Consider the following 16,196-nt stretch of genomic DNA (forward strand, 5'->3'; position numbering starts at 1 on the left):
AAATTCTGGGAGCTTTTTACTAGGAAAAGGACAGAATTCAGTAATACTTTTTCTTTTCCCCCTCATTCAATTCTGGGTGCAAATCCACCAGCAGGGTGAAGGTTTGGCAATAATCAATGAGACCAAATTACTTATGGAACTACTTATGAAAAACAATGTAGAGTAGCATTTTATTTGAACTGTTTCACCAAAATCCCTTTTCTGACTCTTCCACTAGTGTAAATTGACACACACACACAAATTTCTAAATAATCATAGAATCATGGAATGGTTTGGGTTGGAAAGGACCTTAAGATCATCCAGTTCCAACCCCCTGCCACAGGCAGGGATGCCTCACACTAGACCATGTCACCCAGGGCTCTGTCCAACCTGGCCTTGAACACTGCCAGGGATGGAGCATTCACAACTTCCTTGGGCAACCTGTTCCAGTGCCTCACCACCCTCACGGTAAAGAACTTCTTCCTTGTATCTAACTTGATAATGTAAGAACAACAGGAAAACAGAAAGCAGTAGTGGATAAATGCATTTGTCAGCGTCCATTTTTCCTTTCTTCTCCCATCAAACACAGGACAAACTCACCTCCTGCTGCATCCTGCATTTGACGTCTGGCTACTTTCAGGCCCGCATATTCCGCAGCTGCTGCAACAGCCTGTGCAAAATCTGCATCGGTAAAAAAGGATCCATCCGAAGAGCTAACGCTGGACCTCCCGCTTGAGATGTTGTCTTCTTCGGAGGCTGAACCCCAGCCATTGATCATGGACCCTGTTACAGAGCTCTCCAAATCCCCAACGCTGGAGGCAGGGGTCTGCTCAAGGCCACGCAAAAGGAGCCTTCTGCTCTGCATCTTGGCAACCTCGATATCTGCCTCATCCTCTTCCTCTTCTGGTGCATCAGTATCCATATCAGAGACCAAGGGCCCTGAGATATATCCATAGGTATGTGGTGGGGAGATAGGCCTTGGAGGGGGTGGAGGACTCACAGGCTGACGTCTGCATAAAAATACAAAGAACTGAAGTCACATAATGTAGTCAGAGGAAATAGCAGATTGATGAAAATACTTCTTTTATTTCCCAAAAAGCTTCATTTGCCTTTTTAAATCAACAGTATTTATATCTGAAACGTTCAGGGTTGGTTGTTTTTTTTATAGTTTTTTCTTTTCTGTGAATCAGAACTGACTTAGTTTGAAATCTACCACAGAGAAATCTGATTTTTAATACAGTTCCTTTAATGAAAACTGGCTTATTTTGCATAAAGCTGTTCATTTTTCCTAAAGTAGCACATGTACATCCAGGCAAAGAGATGGTTACAATTCATGCGACTATTCAAACATTATTTGTGCACCCTTGAGAGTATGAGCCAAAGAAGTGTCTGCATACTGTTCTAGAAGCTTAAAACCATCAATGTCAGTAGATGCCTCTATCCAAACAGACTGCTCCATAAACATTATCTTCTCTCCACCCAACCCAGTGATTCAGAAAGAGATGAAAAGGTATTGTTATTTCATTACTTCTTAAATTGCTTTAGCTGATAATATAAAGAAAGAATTCTCCACCGTAATGTTAGTTCTAGGCCTGAAGGATACCAACATGCTTATAGATATATAGGTTAATTTATTTTGAGCTTAAATCATCAGTAATGGTGTTGCCAGCTAAAAGATGCAAAGCATTAGATATCATTAGATCAATGTTCAGTTTAGTTTATACTTCACTCAGAAGTCCCAGGTAGTAATACATTCAACACTTTTTCTCCACAGGGCCACAGGCTCTTTAATTGCCATTTGTCCAATAGGAAAAAGTACTTTCTGATGCAATGCCTGTACTGATGGCTTTGCTTACCAGGAATTTCTACTGCTTTGCAAAAAATTCCGAAGTAATTTTCCTTTGTCATTTTTCCCTATTATTATCTCATTGACAAATGGTGACTCTCAGAAATTATTTTCTTTTTTTGGGGGGGGGGGTGTGTGTCATTTTTAGATTTTAATTAATGGGAATACTTACTAATTTTGAAATAAAAAATTAGCAAGGAAAAACCTAATACTTTGTGGCAAGAGCAAGCTGGAACCTCCCTGGACTACATCACGTAGCCACTGTTTTCCATTGTTGTATTATGTACTGAATGGAATGAAGAAAAGGTCAGTTAGGGATATATACCCAATAATCATTTAATACCACTCCACCCCCCCCAGTCCCAGAAGCCATTGCTACCTGGGAATCTCTACCTGCCTTTGACTAGAGACCTTGCCCTACAGTTTTACTGCCTTAATTTAAAGCTCTTGTAACAACTGTCCTTATATTTGCCAGTCTTCCTATTCTCCAGGTTTTGGTATTAGAAGACAGGCAACTGGCTACAAAATACGTTAAGGGTTCTTGAAAATACAGCTTTCCTGCCAACCTCTAAGGATAGGCTAATAGAGAGCAGCTGGTTCATGGGCATACAGAATTCGCAATACTTTGTTCGCTTTATCTGATGCAGTGGTTCTCGCTTTAACAGTGACATTGTCTCCCACCTCGGCTCTCGCTTTAACATTGACATGATCTGCCATCTCAGTAAATCTTTAGTTTTTTTCCTCTGCTTGTCCACTCTTCCAGAGCACAGATTTCTATTTCAGTTTGCTACCCTTCTAGCAAGCTGTCTGGACAAAGAAATATTACAGTGCACCATCACTATCAGAATCATACTCTAGATGCCTGGTTCAGACCAGAAATTGAGATAATATTCAGCCAAACCACAAGTAAAGCTAATAAAAACTATGATAAACAGTATTTTAGACATTATCTTCACTGTAAAGTCACCATTTACGCCCCCCCCCCAAACAATAGAGAGGCACCACTCAGAATGGGCAAGTATTGTCACAGCATATTCAAAACAGAAACCTCCCTTTCAGAATCATAGAATGGTTTGGGTTGGAAAGGACCTTAAGATCACCCAGTTCCAACCCCCTGCCATGGGCAGGGACACCTCACCCTTGACCATGTTGCCCAAGGCTTTGCCCAGCCTGGCCTTGAACACTGCCAGGGATGGAGCATTTACCACTTCTTTGGACAACCTGTTCCAGTGCTGTTCAGCACAGTACATCCAACTCCTAAACAGCAATGCCATGGGTCATATCAATACCGTCAGATGGAAAAGGTAGCCAAGCCTTACAAATGAAGTAAATAGAATGATGTGAACCTTTTTAACTGATGAGATGGATATAGCAAAAGCAAAAGAAAGAATGCTTGAGAAAGTAAGATAAAAAAGACAAATTTGGTCACTAGCAATCGTAAGACTTTCAGCAAAGATAGGCTTAATCATTGTAGAAAGAACAAAATAAATATGCATTTTATTTTTTCAGTCCACTCAATGAGTAAGCTGTATGCCCTAAGGGGCTTAAATTGGAACATCCTTCCAGATACTTCTGCCACTAGTTTTGATGACATTTACGATGACTAACCATCAGTCTTTGTGTTGAGCAAACCTTCTACTTCCCAGGCAGTTGCTGGCTGGCTATGCTGGTTTGCATACACCTGCTCCACTGCCTACTCTGTTATCTGTGTCAGTATGCATCTCCACCCTCCAGAATACAGTAGCTGAAGTTCTAGAAAGTCACTCACAACATTTTCCATTAGTATCCAGCTAGTTTAACCTCTGAATAACCCAGAAAACTGAAGTGATTAAAATGAACACTTCTGTGCCACAACGTATCAGGGCCAATGGAAATTACAGGAAAATATGATTAGCCACCCACTAATAAAAAGAGTGATTTTAAAGAGGATTTTATCAGCAAGATAAAGGAAGAGAAAAAGATACACAGTACAAGAAGTGTTACCATAAAGAATAAAGAAAACAAATAAAGGCAGAGCAAGTAGAAGTGGAGAATAAAAGTAATAGCAGATATAGGACCTTAAAAGACCCCAGATTAATAACTCCTGCTTACTTCAAAATGGGAAACATTAATTTAACACCCCCCTCCCCCATTCTGGAAAATACATCCATAAATGTCCAATAAGCTGTATTACTAGAATCAAAATTCTACAGTCTACTTGGAAAGATCAAATTCATTTCATCATAACAGGCCTGCATTTCCCTAAAAATAGAAAGTATGAGTAGAATATTGCAGGTAAGTTTGTATATGTGTGGTAACAATATGTGCAAACCACTAGAGGAAGAAAAAATCATATAAGAAACACAATTTCAGAAGGAAAAGCTGTGCCTTCTTCCTTAAAGGCAAGGCAAGTAAGTATCATACTTAAAAAGACTCATTTGGAATTCATTGTTTTATGGAAGAGAAGCTGTGAGAGTGTATTTGCAAAATAGTTTGTACTAAAAGCAACTCAGGGAAGGAACAAGATCTCCCTATAACAAATACCTATATTAATGTTGGTCATTCCTTCAAATAAGGGTAGGTGGAAATGTTAAGAGAATTTTGCAAGCAATAATTTCCTGTATTAGGATTTATGAGAGAAGAAAAATCTATAGGTTATATAAATTATATATTTATATATATTCATACATATCAGTGACAAGTTAATTGCACAGTTACTGTGAAATAATGCATGCTATTTTATGGTAATAATGCAGTAAATCTATTGGAAACAATGGAACTGTAATTATATGGTAAGCTGTGTTAACGATACCACTTTAATATCCTGATGACTGTGAATTTAACTTATGTCAGCATCGTACGTACCGTAAAGTGAAATACTGCATTTCTTCCCATGGTATAATAACAAAGTAACTTAATTACACATTTCTTAGGTTACAAATCATTCTAGCGTCCCAAGTTAGAAGTTAAATATTAACAGAATAAATATCATGGGAAAATCTTGGCCACACTAAATTCAACGGGAATTTTCAGTGGGGCTAGGATGACTTTTGTCACATCTCTCTTGCTACACTTGCATTGACACACCTCCGGTCAGGTTGGTGTTGTATGTGTCCCAGATCCTCCTGACAGTCCTGTAACATGGGCTGGAGTTCTTCCTGGGGAGAGGGGGTGAGAGTGGCAGTTGACTGATGGCTATAGGAGACAGCGGCTGGAGAGGAAGCTGCTCCTCTGACAGGTGGAGTAGGACCTCGCTCATCTTCTTCCTCTTCCTCTAGCTCATCCTGCTGCAGATACATCCTTGCAGGTGGGACAGGACATGGAATTTCTTGGTCATAGCTAAAATTAATTTTTTAAGAAAATAAAGACTTAATTTTTTTACTGTGTAATTAGTATACTGGATACATGTATAAATAGCCAAGAAAAGAAAAAAGCATTGTTATATGTGCTCTTGAAAACAGCTTAGTATGGATGTGCTGAGTGGACATACACCACTGCCAGGAAGTGATCTCTAAAAAGCCATGCTACAGCTACATGAGCAGCACCAGAATGGTACTGAAAGAAGGTCTCACGGCCACCTTGTAGGGCAAATTATAGTTCAGTTACTAGTGATTAAACTGAGGAATGGATGGTGTATTGATTTTTTCTTACCTTTCATCCACTGAAAGACTGTAGTCTTCACTATTGCTATGGGGAGGTGGATGTGCTGGAGGGGGTGGAAGAAGATCTGCCCAGTTCATGCCAGCTTGCTTGGGAGCTTTTGGGGTCCGAGCACCCTTCTTGTGCCCTTGACTCCCTGTGAATAAACAGCCGTACATATTTGTAATGCTTTTCAGTATCTCCCCACTACTAGCTCAGAAAAACAAAATAATCATAGTCCCTCCAAAACCCTCTCGAATTCTCTGGGAATTTACTGTTGTGCTGAGTTGGAATAAACTGGAATTACTCTTTTTTTACACCAATTTGTAATTGCAACTTCTTTGTAGAATTGCTCTACATTTTAAGCAGTTGAATTTAACCTGAAACTTTACATAGCACAGAAAAAAGCACATGGGATACAAAACTGGAATTGTTAATAAATAGTCAAGATGCGATAAAACCATAAATGAATTCTACAAGCAATGTCATTAAAAGTGAGCTTCCTACTTCTATTAATTACATTATAGATTATAATCTAAAACAAATGAGCTGTAGACATATTTTCTAAAGTGCCTTTATACTATTTAATTGCTCGAACCTAAAATACAATATGATACAGATATGATCTATTAAAGTTCCACTGTTGCATTAAGTCGCTGAATATATGTAATTTGTACTTGTCCACTGAAACATTTTAGGCACAATGAAATTACTACTTTAGCCTAAATGGCAGGTGCAGTTGAAAATAATTGCTGGAGGAACTAAAATAACAAAAAAAAAAAAGAAAGAAGATCAATGAAGTATAGCACAAATGTTTTTGACTACTATTACTAGGAAATTATAGCTCATAATAGAACAATGCAACTTCAACAGTTCCAGTAACTTTGAATAATACTAATTATTCAGGTGGTCTCGAATTTTAACTTTGGACATGGCTATGATGAGAACTGACTCTACCACTCTTCCTTGGTATACATTTTTATCCATCTTTGTTATTGTTACTGCTTTAATTGTAGATAAAGTCACTGCATTTTTGAGTATGTTTCAGAATCCTTCACATTTCTCTCTTCAACTGAGGCATAGTTTTATATTACCATAGTTAAGCCTTAAACACATGATTAAATATGTTGCAGTGAAATTTAGGAAGCTTGTTTTTCTCACTTCTGCTGTGTCAGATTTTCCATTCTTACAGAGAGTAGTTCTGCTTATTATTGTCCCACTTTAGCTGCCAGATACAAATATATTTTAGCTATATACAGTTATTTTTCCTGGTATCTCAGTATGTCAAGCGAGACCCTAACTATCCCAAGGCAACAATCATCTGCATTCTTTACCCTACGCAACATGATATATACTAGATTCAGCACAATTAATTTATTACTCTGGTCACCTTGCTTCATTCCTGCTGGAGTCCTTGGTATATGACTATAAATAGTTAGCGTTATGAATAACTGTAATAGGTGTCAGTGTGGAGAATACCACCTTCTTATTTTTAATTCGCATGGGTTCATACCCCTGAGATGTGTCCCACTGAATTTCAGGTCTTAATGTCATGGAGCACAGGCTCAGCACCACATCCTGATGTTGTACACCTGGGAACGGGCAAAAGGCTGGCTCTCTGGGAGCATCTGGGAGATGCTCATCCTGAGCATCTGGGAGAATCAGGAGCGGTGCTTATCTCGCCCCAGCCACTGAGACTTAAGGTCACCCATAGGCACAGCAGGATCATCTACATGTTTATGCCTCTGTTATGCCTCAGTCACAGTCAAGATGGAGTGCATGTTAGGATTAAGGCTACTGGACTATCAAACACAACAGCAGAACAAAACGTGAAAAGAAAAGTCCTCGTGTTGGTTAGTGGATGTAAAGCCCGGAGCACTGGTGATTATGAGTGTAACTCACCCTGTAATTGGCTAGATGTAAATAAACACAGGCTAAGTATCAGATTTACACTGAAGCCCTAAACCAAGCCTATGCGTCATTTATGGTTTAGCTCTGAACATTTCACACACCTTTACCAGAAATTAAACCTGAAAGTGAACAGGTTATACCATAATGAGAATCCATAACTTTTGAATTAAACCATACTCTCTGGCTCCAAAGCAGAGAGTGCAATTTCAGTGCCTGATCAGCATTCTTCAGCACAAAAAGCATTTTTTTTTTTCAAGATTCTTACAAAGGAATTTTATAAATTTTGCATAGGAGAGGCCAGTGAGAAACAAAATTTAAATGTAGTTATCTACTGTCTACATTTCATTGTATACAAGAATAGTTCTGACACATAGCCATTGAAATTTATTAAAAAAATACATATGCTTGCATGCTTTTTTACTCAATAAAATGCATGGGTTTAATTGAAAATATGAAAAAATTCTTAAAGCAATTCTGTTAGGTATCGCTCAAATGTTCAGGTATCTTAAGACTATTCATGAATAAGCTTGTCTTGGGTGAGTCAATCAGTTACTTAATTGACTATTAGATGGCTTAGTGCCATGAGGGTGCAACAGAAATACAGGCACCTATTGGGCCAGTTTTTATGCTGCTTAACCCTGCGCCGTATTACTGTCAGTGGGTTCCTCCCCGTCACCCCTTCTGTAAGTCCAGTAACCAGTGTTAACCACAGCTAGCACTGTGCACACCACAGTGCTAACTACAGCTAGCATACAGAAAACCCTAAGGTTTGGAAAACACTATAGATACTCACCAGATGTACTACTACCTCTGTCTGAGCTGTTGTAGGATCCACCCGTATTCTGGTCGTACGACTGGTTGTACGGAATAGTTGGAGCAATGTTGTCATTTACCCGGTAATCTGCAAGTTTAATAGTACAGTTAATGCTGCCCTTCAGAGACACATCTACTTTTATATACCTGCTCTATAACACAAAGTAAGATCTGAAAACAGTGAGGAAGAAATAAATTCATTTTTTGAACATAAAATAATCCGATAATCACGTTTTATTTTTATCTTGTCTCTAACAGTAAGTTTAGGGAAAATCATGGGGATGTAGTAGCTCCACAGCAAAAATGAAGTAAAATGAAATCCTATGCACAGGGTTGTGCAATCCCTCTGCAACAATTAAGTCTCAATGGATATATACATGACCTGTGTGACTGGCATCTTCATTGATTTTCGAGGGTCTCTGCTTAATTTACACATACAGAACAGCCAATGGACTGTGGTAGCTACTTTTTGTATTTTAAAGGTGACAACGCCACAGAGGAGTCAGCCCTGTATTACAAGGGCTGAATGATCTGCTGAAGCAACAATGCAGCTCCACAGAATTTGGTTTACAACAGAAGAGGTCTTTGTTTAACGCCTGCTGGCTTCAAGAAGAGTTCTATTTACATTGGCTCATGCAGGTTCTACCTACAGGCAGGGCCTTTTTTTTTAGCTAATGGCTGTTACCATAACTTCCTTCTCCATTTCCAAAGCAATTGATACACATTACTTTTAAATCTAGATTTGGCAACCAGATCTGTAAAACTTTATCCTAATAAAAATACTCATCTAGCAAAACAGTACTCATGTAAAAAGGCATTACGATTTACAGAGCATAGAAAGGAGCTAAGTTACTCTTCATGCAGCAAATAAAACTGCATCATAAACAGAACCACTGGACGTAAAGTAGTGACAATGAAGCACAGCATGTAACTCATCAAAATGGTTACTTTCCATCACAAAAGCTTATAGGTATAATCATCAGCAAGATGGTTTTGACTTAGGAAATGAGAAACCCAAGATCAGAATATTGACTCATAAAATAGCAAATCAAAACAAAAATAAACAAAACTAGGAATCCGCTCCCCATCTGCTGCAGAAATGTTTGAGATAATGTAAGCATGGGAAAAAGAGCAAAATGATAGATTCCACACCAGAGTGTATTCTGTAATAGTTTGTCAGCCTAGTTGCATTCCAGAGACCAAGCTGAAGCCCTACATACCACATATGTTTACGCAGAGGATAAACAGTAAATCAACACTCTGAAATATGTATATATGACTGTCAGCAGACAATGCTTTAAGGGGGCCTTTCCACACTACAATATGCTAGAGACTATGCAGCTGTAATATACACAGTTTGAAAGATGCAGTATCTTCCAGGGCATAAAAACCAAACATGTTTTAATTCCAAACCCGATATGTAATACACAGTTCATGAAAGAAAACATAATTACAAAAAAAATACAGCTTTCACCCTCCAGTAAGGAGCCGCAAAAATTGAATTTTTCTTTTGACATGTTTATGTCAAGAAAGGTGTCACATTTTATATTGCCCTTTGAACTCCTCTGTGAGTAGATGGGTCCGGTAGAGAAATCAACATTCCTGTAATGAAATGTATCTTTTTGCTGGATAACTATCACTATGCCATCACCTGAATTACAACAATCCATGCAAAAAGTTCCAAGTTAGAATGGGTCCAGTTCCTAGGGATACTGTTTTGCAAATCAGGTTATTAAAAGAGGTTGCATGGTAGCCTGGAGGACTAGCAAGAAATCACATACCTATTTCTTCCAACTCCCACACATTATATTAAAGAAACATGCCCTCAAGGCCACAAAAGTACATTCTGATGTTTCCCGTTAACACTGAAATCAATTTATTTTTAGCTTCTGGATTCACAGACTTCAGACAGGGTAACAAAGGAATTTAGTTTCCAAAACTGTGTGCGGAAGCATTGCCTCTCAATATGTGAATCGAAGGCTTGCTAGGAACAAGTATAAAATGAATTGGATCACTCCATTTGTGTCCCCAGTGTACAACACAATACAATTTTACAGAGTTTGATATGCAAAATTTCATTCGTTTACATGAGCATGTAGATTTAATTAGTCTCCATCCACGACCGGGAAGAATAGGTTGACCTATTTAAAATTTAAGGTAGAGTATAATGTGACGACCATGCATCTGGCTTATGAATAAAATATCTGGCCTCTGTCCTAACCAATCCCTTAACTACTATTAAATTTAAATTAATATCAAATCCACAGGAAATGTATTTTATTTAACTCGTTTCTAAAGATACAGCTTGTTATTTTTTATAATAAAGTCAGTATCTGAAGGTTATTGTGGTGCTAATTAACTTTGTGACAGTGCTAACTGTGTATTTCTAAACCTAAAGAGGGAGAAGTCTAAAAGCGTGACTGAAGTCTGTAATTACTGAACCTGAAAGCTTTAGACTCCCAGCACCAGAAGGTCAAAACTCCTCTGATACCTAAAGAGGAGAAACAAGCTAAAAGCTCTTCACCTTTGTTTAATTTGTTTTGCTCCATAATGTTGTACTGTATGGGTGCAACCTCTTGCTTTTGCTGAACAGAGGGTTTCCAGTGTTTCTCATTCGTATCCCCGCTGCCATTGTTAACATTATTGCTGATATTTGACTGGATGAGTTGAGTGGTGGCATAAGGAGTGGGCTGCCCAGGCTGGCTGACAAATCTTCCGTCCTTTAGATTTGGACTATTGAAGGTTTTCATCTCATTGATTTTGTTGCTGAGGTCCACGTCACCATAAACAGTTGACTCAGGCAACATCAGGTTTGTTTGCTTGTTGTCCAGCTGATTGTTGTAATTTGCTATACAATCGGCTAACCACAGAGGAAAGAAAAAAGAAAAGGTCATTCTGTTCGCTTACACTATACTTTCAATGAAATTCCCTTTAAAAATCTTTTAGTGTGTAACTATATGGCAAATCTTTAAGTGTGTAACTATATGGCTTGCATCCATGAAGCAGAAATACTATAATTAACTGAATATTTTACAGACTATTATTTACCTCATAAGCTACTGCTGCAAAAGTGGTGTTCACTGTTTTGATTCACTGCAAATTCAGACCTTCTGAATTGTATACAATGACTTACCTTGCTGGGCTTTTTCTACAGTGGCCATGTAACATTCACATTTTTAGACATTATTCTGAAAGCCGTATAAGATATCCAATCAATAACTGTGATTAAAATAATTTGCATTGAAAAGAAAAATCAAACAAAACTTAATAGTGGGAATAATTGAAAATGACAGTCATGTCATGTCACCTCAACAGCACTTAGATTTTCTTGTACTCATGATGAGAAACAGAGATACAATATTTACTATATTTTTATAAAACCATTGTTATAAAACAGACTGAAAAATGATTACACATAAGAGAATTAAAGAGAAACAGTACAATGTGAAAGGCATCTCAGTACCCAGTAGCAAGTCTTTATTTGATCATCGTTTCTTTGTACAATCATATATTTTGGTTTGAAACAGAAAGACAGGAAAGCAATCTGGTAATTTTGCTAGTTTTTAGTTGCTTTGGATATTGCAAAAAAAGTAATACCATAGTAATATAATTATCCTGTATGTTAAATGTATATCACATAGACAGTGTGAATTCTTTCTTTTAATAGTTATTGCATCATGAGATCACCACTTATTGCACAGAGTAAATTAGACATGAACTGATGCTCTGGCCATTACTGTATGAACCAGTGTGCCTGCCTTCCGTGTTCTCTTGCCTCTGCATGACAGCAGCTCCACACACTTTTTTTCCTCTCCATGTCCACTTGGAAGAATACTGAATGGAGTAACACAGTCTGCCCGTCGGCAGTTAGAAGACTTGGAGAAACTAGCATTCAATGATCACTCAGCAAAAATTCTCATTTGCCAGCTGATTAATGCAGCAATAATTACATAACAATTACCAGGAATACAGTTTTCCTCTTTTAAAAGATGTGGTATTTATGCTAATGAGTTTGATTCAAAACCTGAAGTTCATTACCTGTGGCCACAATTAAGTTACTGGAGAGGATGCCAAGTAAAACTAAGTGCAGAATTCAGGATTTGACCATCATACTAAATGAAACAACTACTAAATATGGAGGATAACAAATTTCAAAAATATTCCTTAATACCTGCATCTTTTTTGAGAAATATTTCCTGAAAAAGAGAAATAAAATACTACTTGAGGAAGAAAACCACTGATCCACATTTTCAGTGATTAAGGAACAGTACCAGAACATGTCACATACAGCTTATCATTGCCCCCCAGCTTGTGTTTTTTGAAGGTTTTACTGTTTGATATATTTTTCTTCCTTATGTGAGCTGCTATTTATTGCTTCTGTTATTTATTGCTTCACAGTCTTCAACTTCTTGATTTCTACTTTTTAAATGTTTTCGTTTCTGCTTTTTCTTTTGCTTACTGAAACCATGCTAGTCTTTCCTCCTTTCCAAGTTTATTGTTTTATATTGGGTGATTATACATCCAGCATATTCTTCATTCCTAATACCTCATGCTTTGCCATAATATCCTTGCAGGGTCACTTATGACATGCATTTTTACCTCTTTCCATTTTCAGCTACATCCGATTTGTGTGTAGGGCAATATAATTGATACAGTATATGCAATAGGTACATTTTCTTACATAGATGCATTAGAATTCCTCAAAGTACTTAAGCAAAACTGGTTTACCTAACAGTAGATTTATTCTATTAAGATTTTTTTATAGCGTCTACTTTTAGAACAACACATTCCTATTCTGTAGACTTGGAAGACAATACTATACTTAAAGGAAATTAAAAATGCAGTTAGTTAGCACATTTGCAGCTATAGAGAAGATATTCACCACTGCTGCTTCAGAGCGTAAGTCAAGCCCAAGCTTATATAACTAAGAATATTTGCCAGATTTTCCAGGACAGAAGAGACCACTATGAGCATCTTGTCTGACCCTCAAGCTCATTAGCTCTACTTGAAAGGAAGGAATCACTTTGCAACACAACCAAGCTTAACATAAAAGCTAAACTGAGAAAGGATCCACTGCACCTCATGACAAGATGTTATGATAGTTTACAACCCTCAAAAATGTGCATTCTCTTCCTTTTCTGAATTTGTTAACTTTCAATTACTAGAACTTGGTATGTCTGTACTTGCCATGATAAAGTATCTCTGTATCAGGAATCTTTTTACATAGGTATTTGTGGAAATGATATCCTGGGGCAGAGTAAGATACAAGTCTCTGATGTTATAATCTCTCACCTTCCTCTGAGGCACTTGGCAGTGGTCACTGTCAGACAGCATTACTGCAGATGAATTACCATTATCACTCTCTATGAATTATCAACCATTATGGTTTCACATTAATTACAGGAGGTAATGCTGTTTAGCCCTTGTGCAACTTCACTATAAGTGATCATACTCCCTCTCTGAAACGCTGGGAAATGCTACTAGATGCTGGTAGTGGAAAAGAGTCATTTTCATTCCTCACCAGTAATGCAAACCAGGTTAAAACAAAAAGAACCTAACATCCGTTTAAAACAAAACGTGCAACAATTAGCACTTCCAGATATATTTCCACAACTGTGCTCCCACAGAACTCACAAGGTTTTCTTCAAAAGCACTCCGAGTCCTGTCCAAGCTCCTGGGAATTACCACTTAACCTAACATTTTGTAATTGCTTTTAGAGTGTAAAGTGAACTTTTTTATCCACACGCCCTAAACAGAAAACCAGCTATTCATTTTTGTACAGAATGGCACCCCAAGGGCAGTACTGAATGTGCCAAACTAGACTGACTGCAAGTACTGTAGCAATGTTTCATTTCTTGCTTCCAGTCACACCCCAACCAGAAGGAAAATCTCCCTAGAGTCATTTTGGTACTTCTCCTTCTCCATCCAAGCAACAAAGATGTACAGAACAATCTGAAAATTACCTTAGCTGCTCTTTTTCCAGCATATGTTTCAGCATATCAGTTCAGTGTGACTTTTGGTAACATTGAACTTTGCCTGAGATCTTCAGCCTACAGCTTGCTATAACTATCCCAAAGGGGACCGAAAAAAGGTATCAAAAAAGGGAGCAAAAGCATCACCATAACATAGAGGAGCAACTATATTAAGCCTAAATGCATTGGAAGTAAAACCCCAAACAAACCCGTACACTCTCTCATGTATTAGACGTACTCTTAAAGGGGATTCCTTAGCAAGGTAGAAACATATCTAACCTGGTCGACTGTACGTCGTAAGGTTGCTATCACTGTTTCCGTTGCCAGAGGTGCAGCAGTTGATGGAGCAGTCATTGTGATTGTTCCCTGTGTTAGGCCAAGTATCTGCTAGCCATGGCTGAGTAGCTGGTTCACTGATGTTTAGGAGTCCTGGCCTTTAAAAACAAAGCTTGGTCATTTCAAAACTTAAATAAAAGCATTTCCACATTGTAATTATATTCTTCTCAAAAGATTAGATATTACAAAATAATACCATATATTTAAAGGCTTGAGCATTAAAAAATACAGCTTGATTCAATTATTCAATGGTTTCTGGTCTCCCATATAACTTGTTCCTTGATAAGACACTTCAAATAGCCAAGGACCGCACCAATTCAGTTTGTGGAACTACACATACACGGGGTGCACTGGGTGGCAACAGTCATCTGTCCCTTTGTTTTGTGGGCTTTTTTGTGGGAAAGTTGTATTTTAATTTCTCTACTCTTTCTCCTTTTCTTAAAGAAATGAAGGTAAAAAAGGGGAAACTGGCAAGTCAAACAGAACAGAAAATTCACACACGGAAGCGAGATGGATATGTGAAAATAAGAGCCGAGTTTGGACACGAATACTCCCAAATTCCTGGTGATTTATGAAGCCAAGTTCTCCTCATCAGATAGTACTACTGTAGTGGATCAAAGGAACACTGCCTCTTTCAACACAGGATTTAACAGGCAACTTTCCATTCAAAATAGTGCAGAAACTAGTTTCCATAATATTAGATATAATGCTCTTCAAAAATAAAATATGCTAATCCTCTTAAACTGAAAGTTGAGAATACAAACTGCATGCATTTAGTTGTGGGGGATATGGTCTGTCAGCGTCACAGGCTTAAGTCATAGTCTAAGAAAGATATTTAAAAGATCTATGCATATATATGTTTATATATTTCTTTACTGCATGTATCATCTGACAATTTAACATAGGAGGTGATGGGGCTTGACTTACTGTCAGGCTAACAAACCAGCCAACACACATACACTAAACAAGCATTCTTTTTAAATCTAAAACAAATGCACAGCTATGTAGTGCTGTGAGCAGGCCAGCTGATTTGAAATATTCTTTGCCTTAACGCTCTGCTTTTTACAATGAAATTACACCTCAAGCCATTTGGAGGAGACAAAGCCTTCCAGAACGTTTCAGCACTTTCAAGACCTGAGTACTGGATTTTTGGATAGAGGGTTAAAGGTCTTTTGCTTCTAAAATTTGTTTTTCACTCAAACCTGCTGTCATGTAAGAGATGTGGTATGAGGTATATAGTAGACAAAACCGCTACTAATTGGAGCCATTTAGGTGAAACTGAGGCAAGAGATGTTTCCATTACAACTCCATAGCCTGGTAATGAGTAGAGTTCACCATTTCCAAAGATCTTTAATCTTTGCAGCAAAGTCCTTGAATCACTGTACAGGGTCTGGGGTAGGAGTGGACTGAGGAAGTGGCTGTGTGGGTGCTTGGCTGGAGTCAATCCACCACAATAACCATTACTTGAATCTTGTCTAGAAAAGGGATTGCCACAGAAATGGGTATTTTTCTCAGCATTGCAGAAATGGGGATTATGTTGAAATATATCACTGTGACATTCTGAATTCTGAATAATGCTTTAATACGCTCACATAACTGCACTTGGCAAAAATGCTAAACCTCTCCAAAACATTGCAAATATAATGTAAGGAAGCAAAAACCTCAGGTTTGGAAATCAGAGGAAGGTTTCACATGTAAAAATAACATTTTTTTTTTTTACA

The 16,196-nt window shown here is 37.8% G+C and overlaps 1 protein-coding gene across 11 annotated transcripts in view; it reads right to left on the minus strand.

The window, feature by feature from the left end:
• The window catches only part of ROBO1 (roundabout guidance receptor 1), a 709,821-nt gene that overhangs the window by 12,646 nt on the left and 680,979 nt on the right, over positions 1-16,196 (minus strand). For 9 of the 11 annotated variants that reach the window (XM_030471685.2, XM_030471686.2, XM_030471683.2 and 6 more), the window contains 6 exons: positions 14,419-14,573; positions 10,692-11,027; positions 8,148-8,255; positions 5,456-5,600; positions 4,892-5,143; positions 580-989 (listed from right to left, as the gene is read on the minus strand). In XM_030471685.2, the coding sequence (XP_030327545.1) occupies positions 580-989; positions 4,892-5,143; positions 5,456-5,600; positions 8,148-8,255; positions 10,692-11,027; positions 14,419-14,573 (1,406 nt within the window). The remainder of the gene's footprint in view (positions 1-579; positions 990-4,891; positions 5,144-5,455; positions 5,601-8,147; positions 8,256-10,691; positions 11,028-14,418; positions 14,574-16,196) is intronic. The other 2 variants (XM_030471690.2, XM_032919759.1) reach the window with 1 other exon arrangement.

The sequence above is a fragment of the Strigops habroptila genome, chromosome 2, assembly GCF_004027225.2.
Source record: "Strigops habroptila isolate Jane chromosome 2, bStrHab1.2.pri, whole genome shotgun sequence".
In the NCBI taxonomy this organism is placed as follows: domain Eukaryota; kingdom Metazoa; phylum Chordata; class Aves; order Psittaciformes; family Psittacidae; genus Strigops; species Strigops habroptila.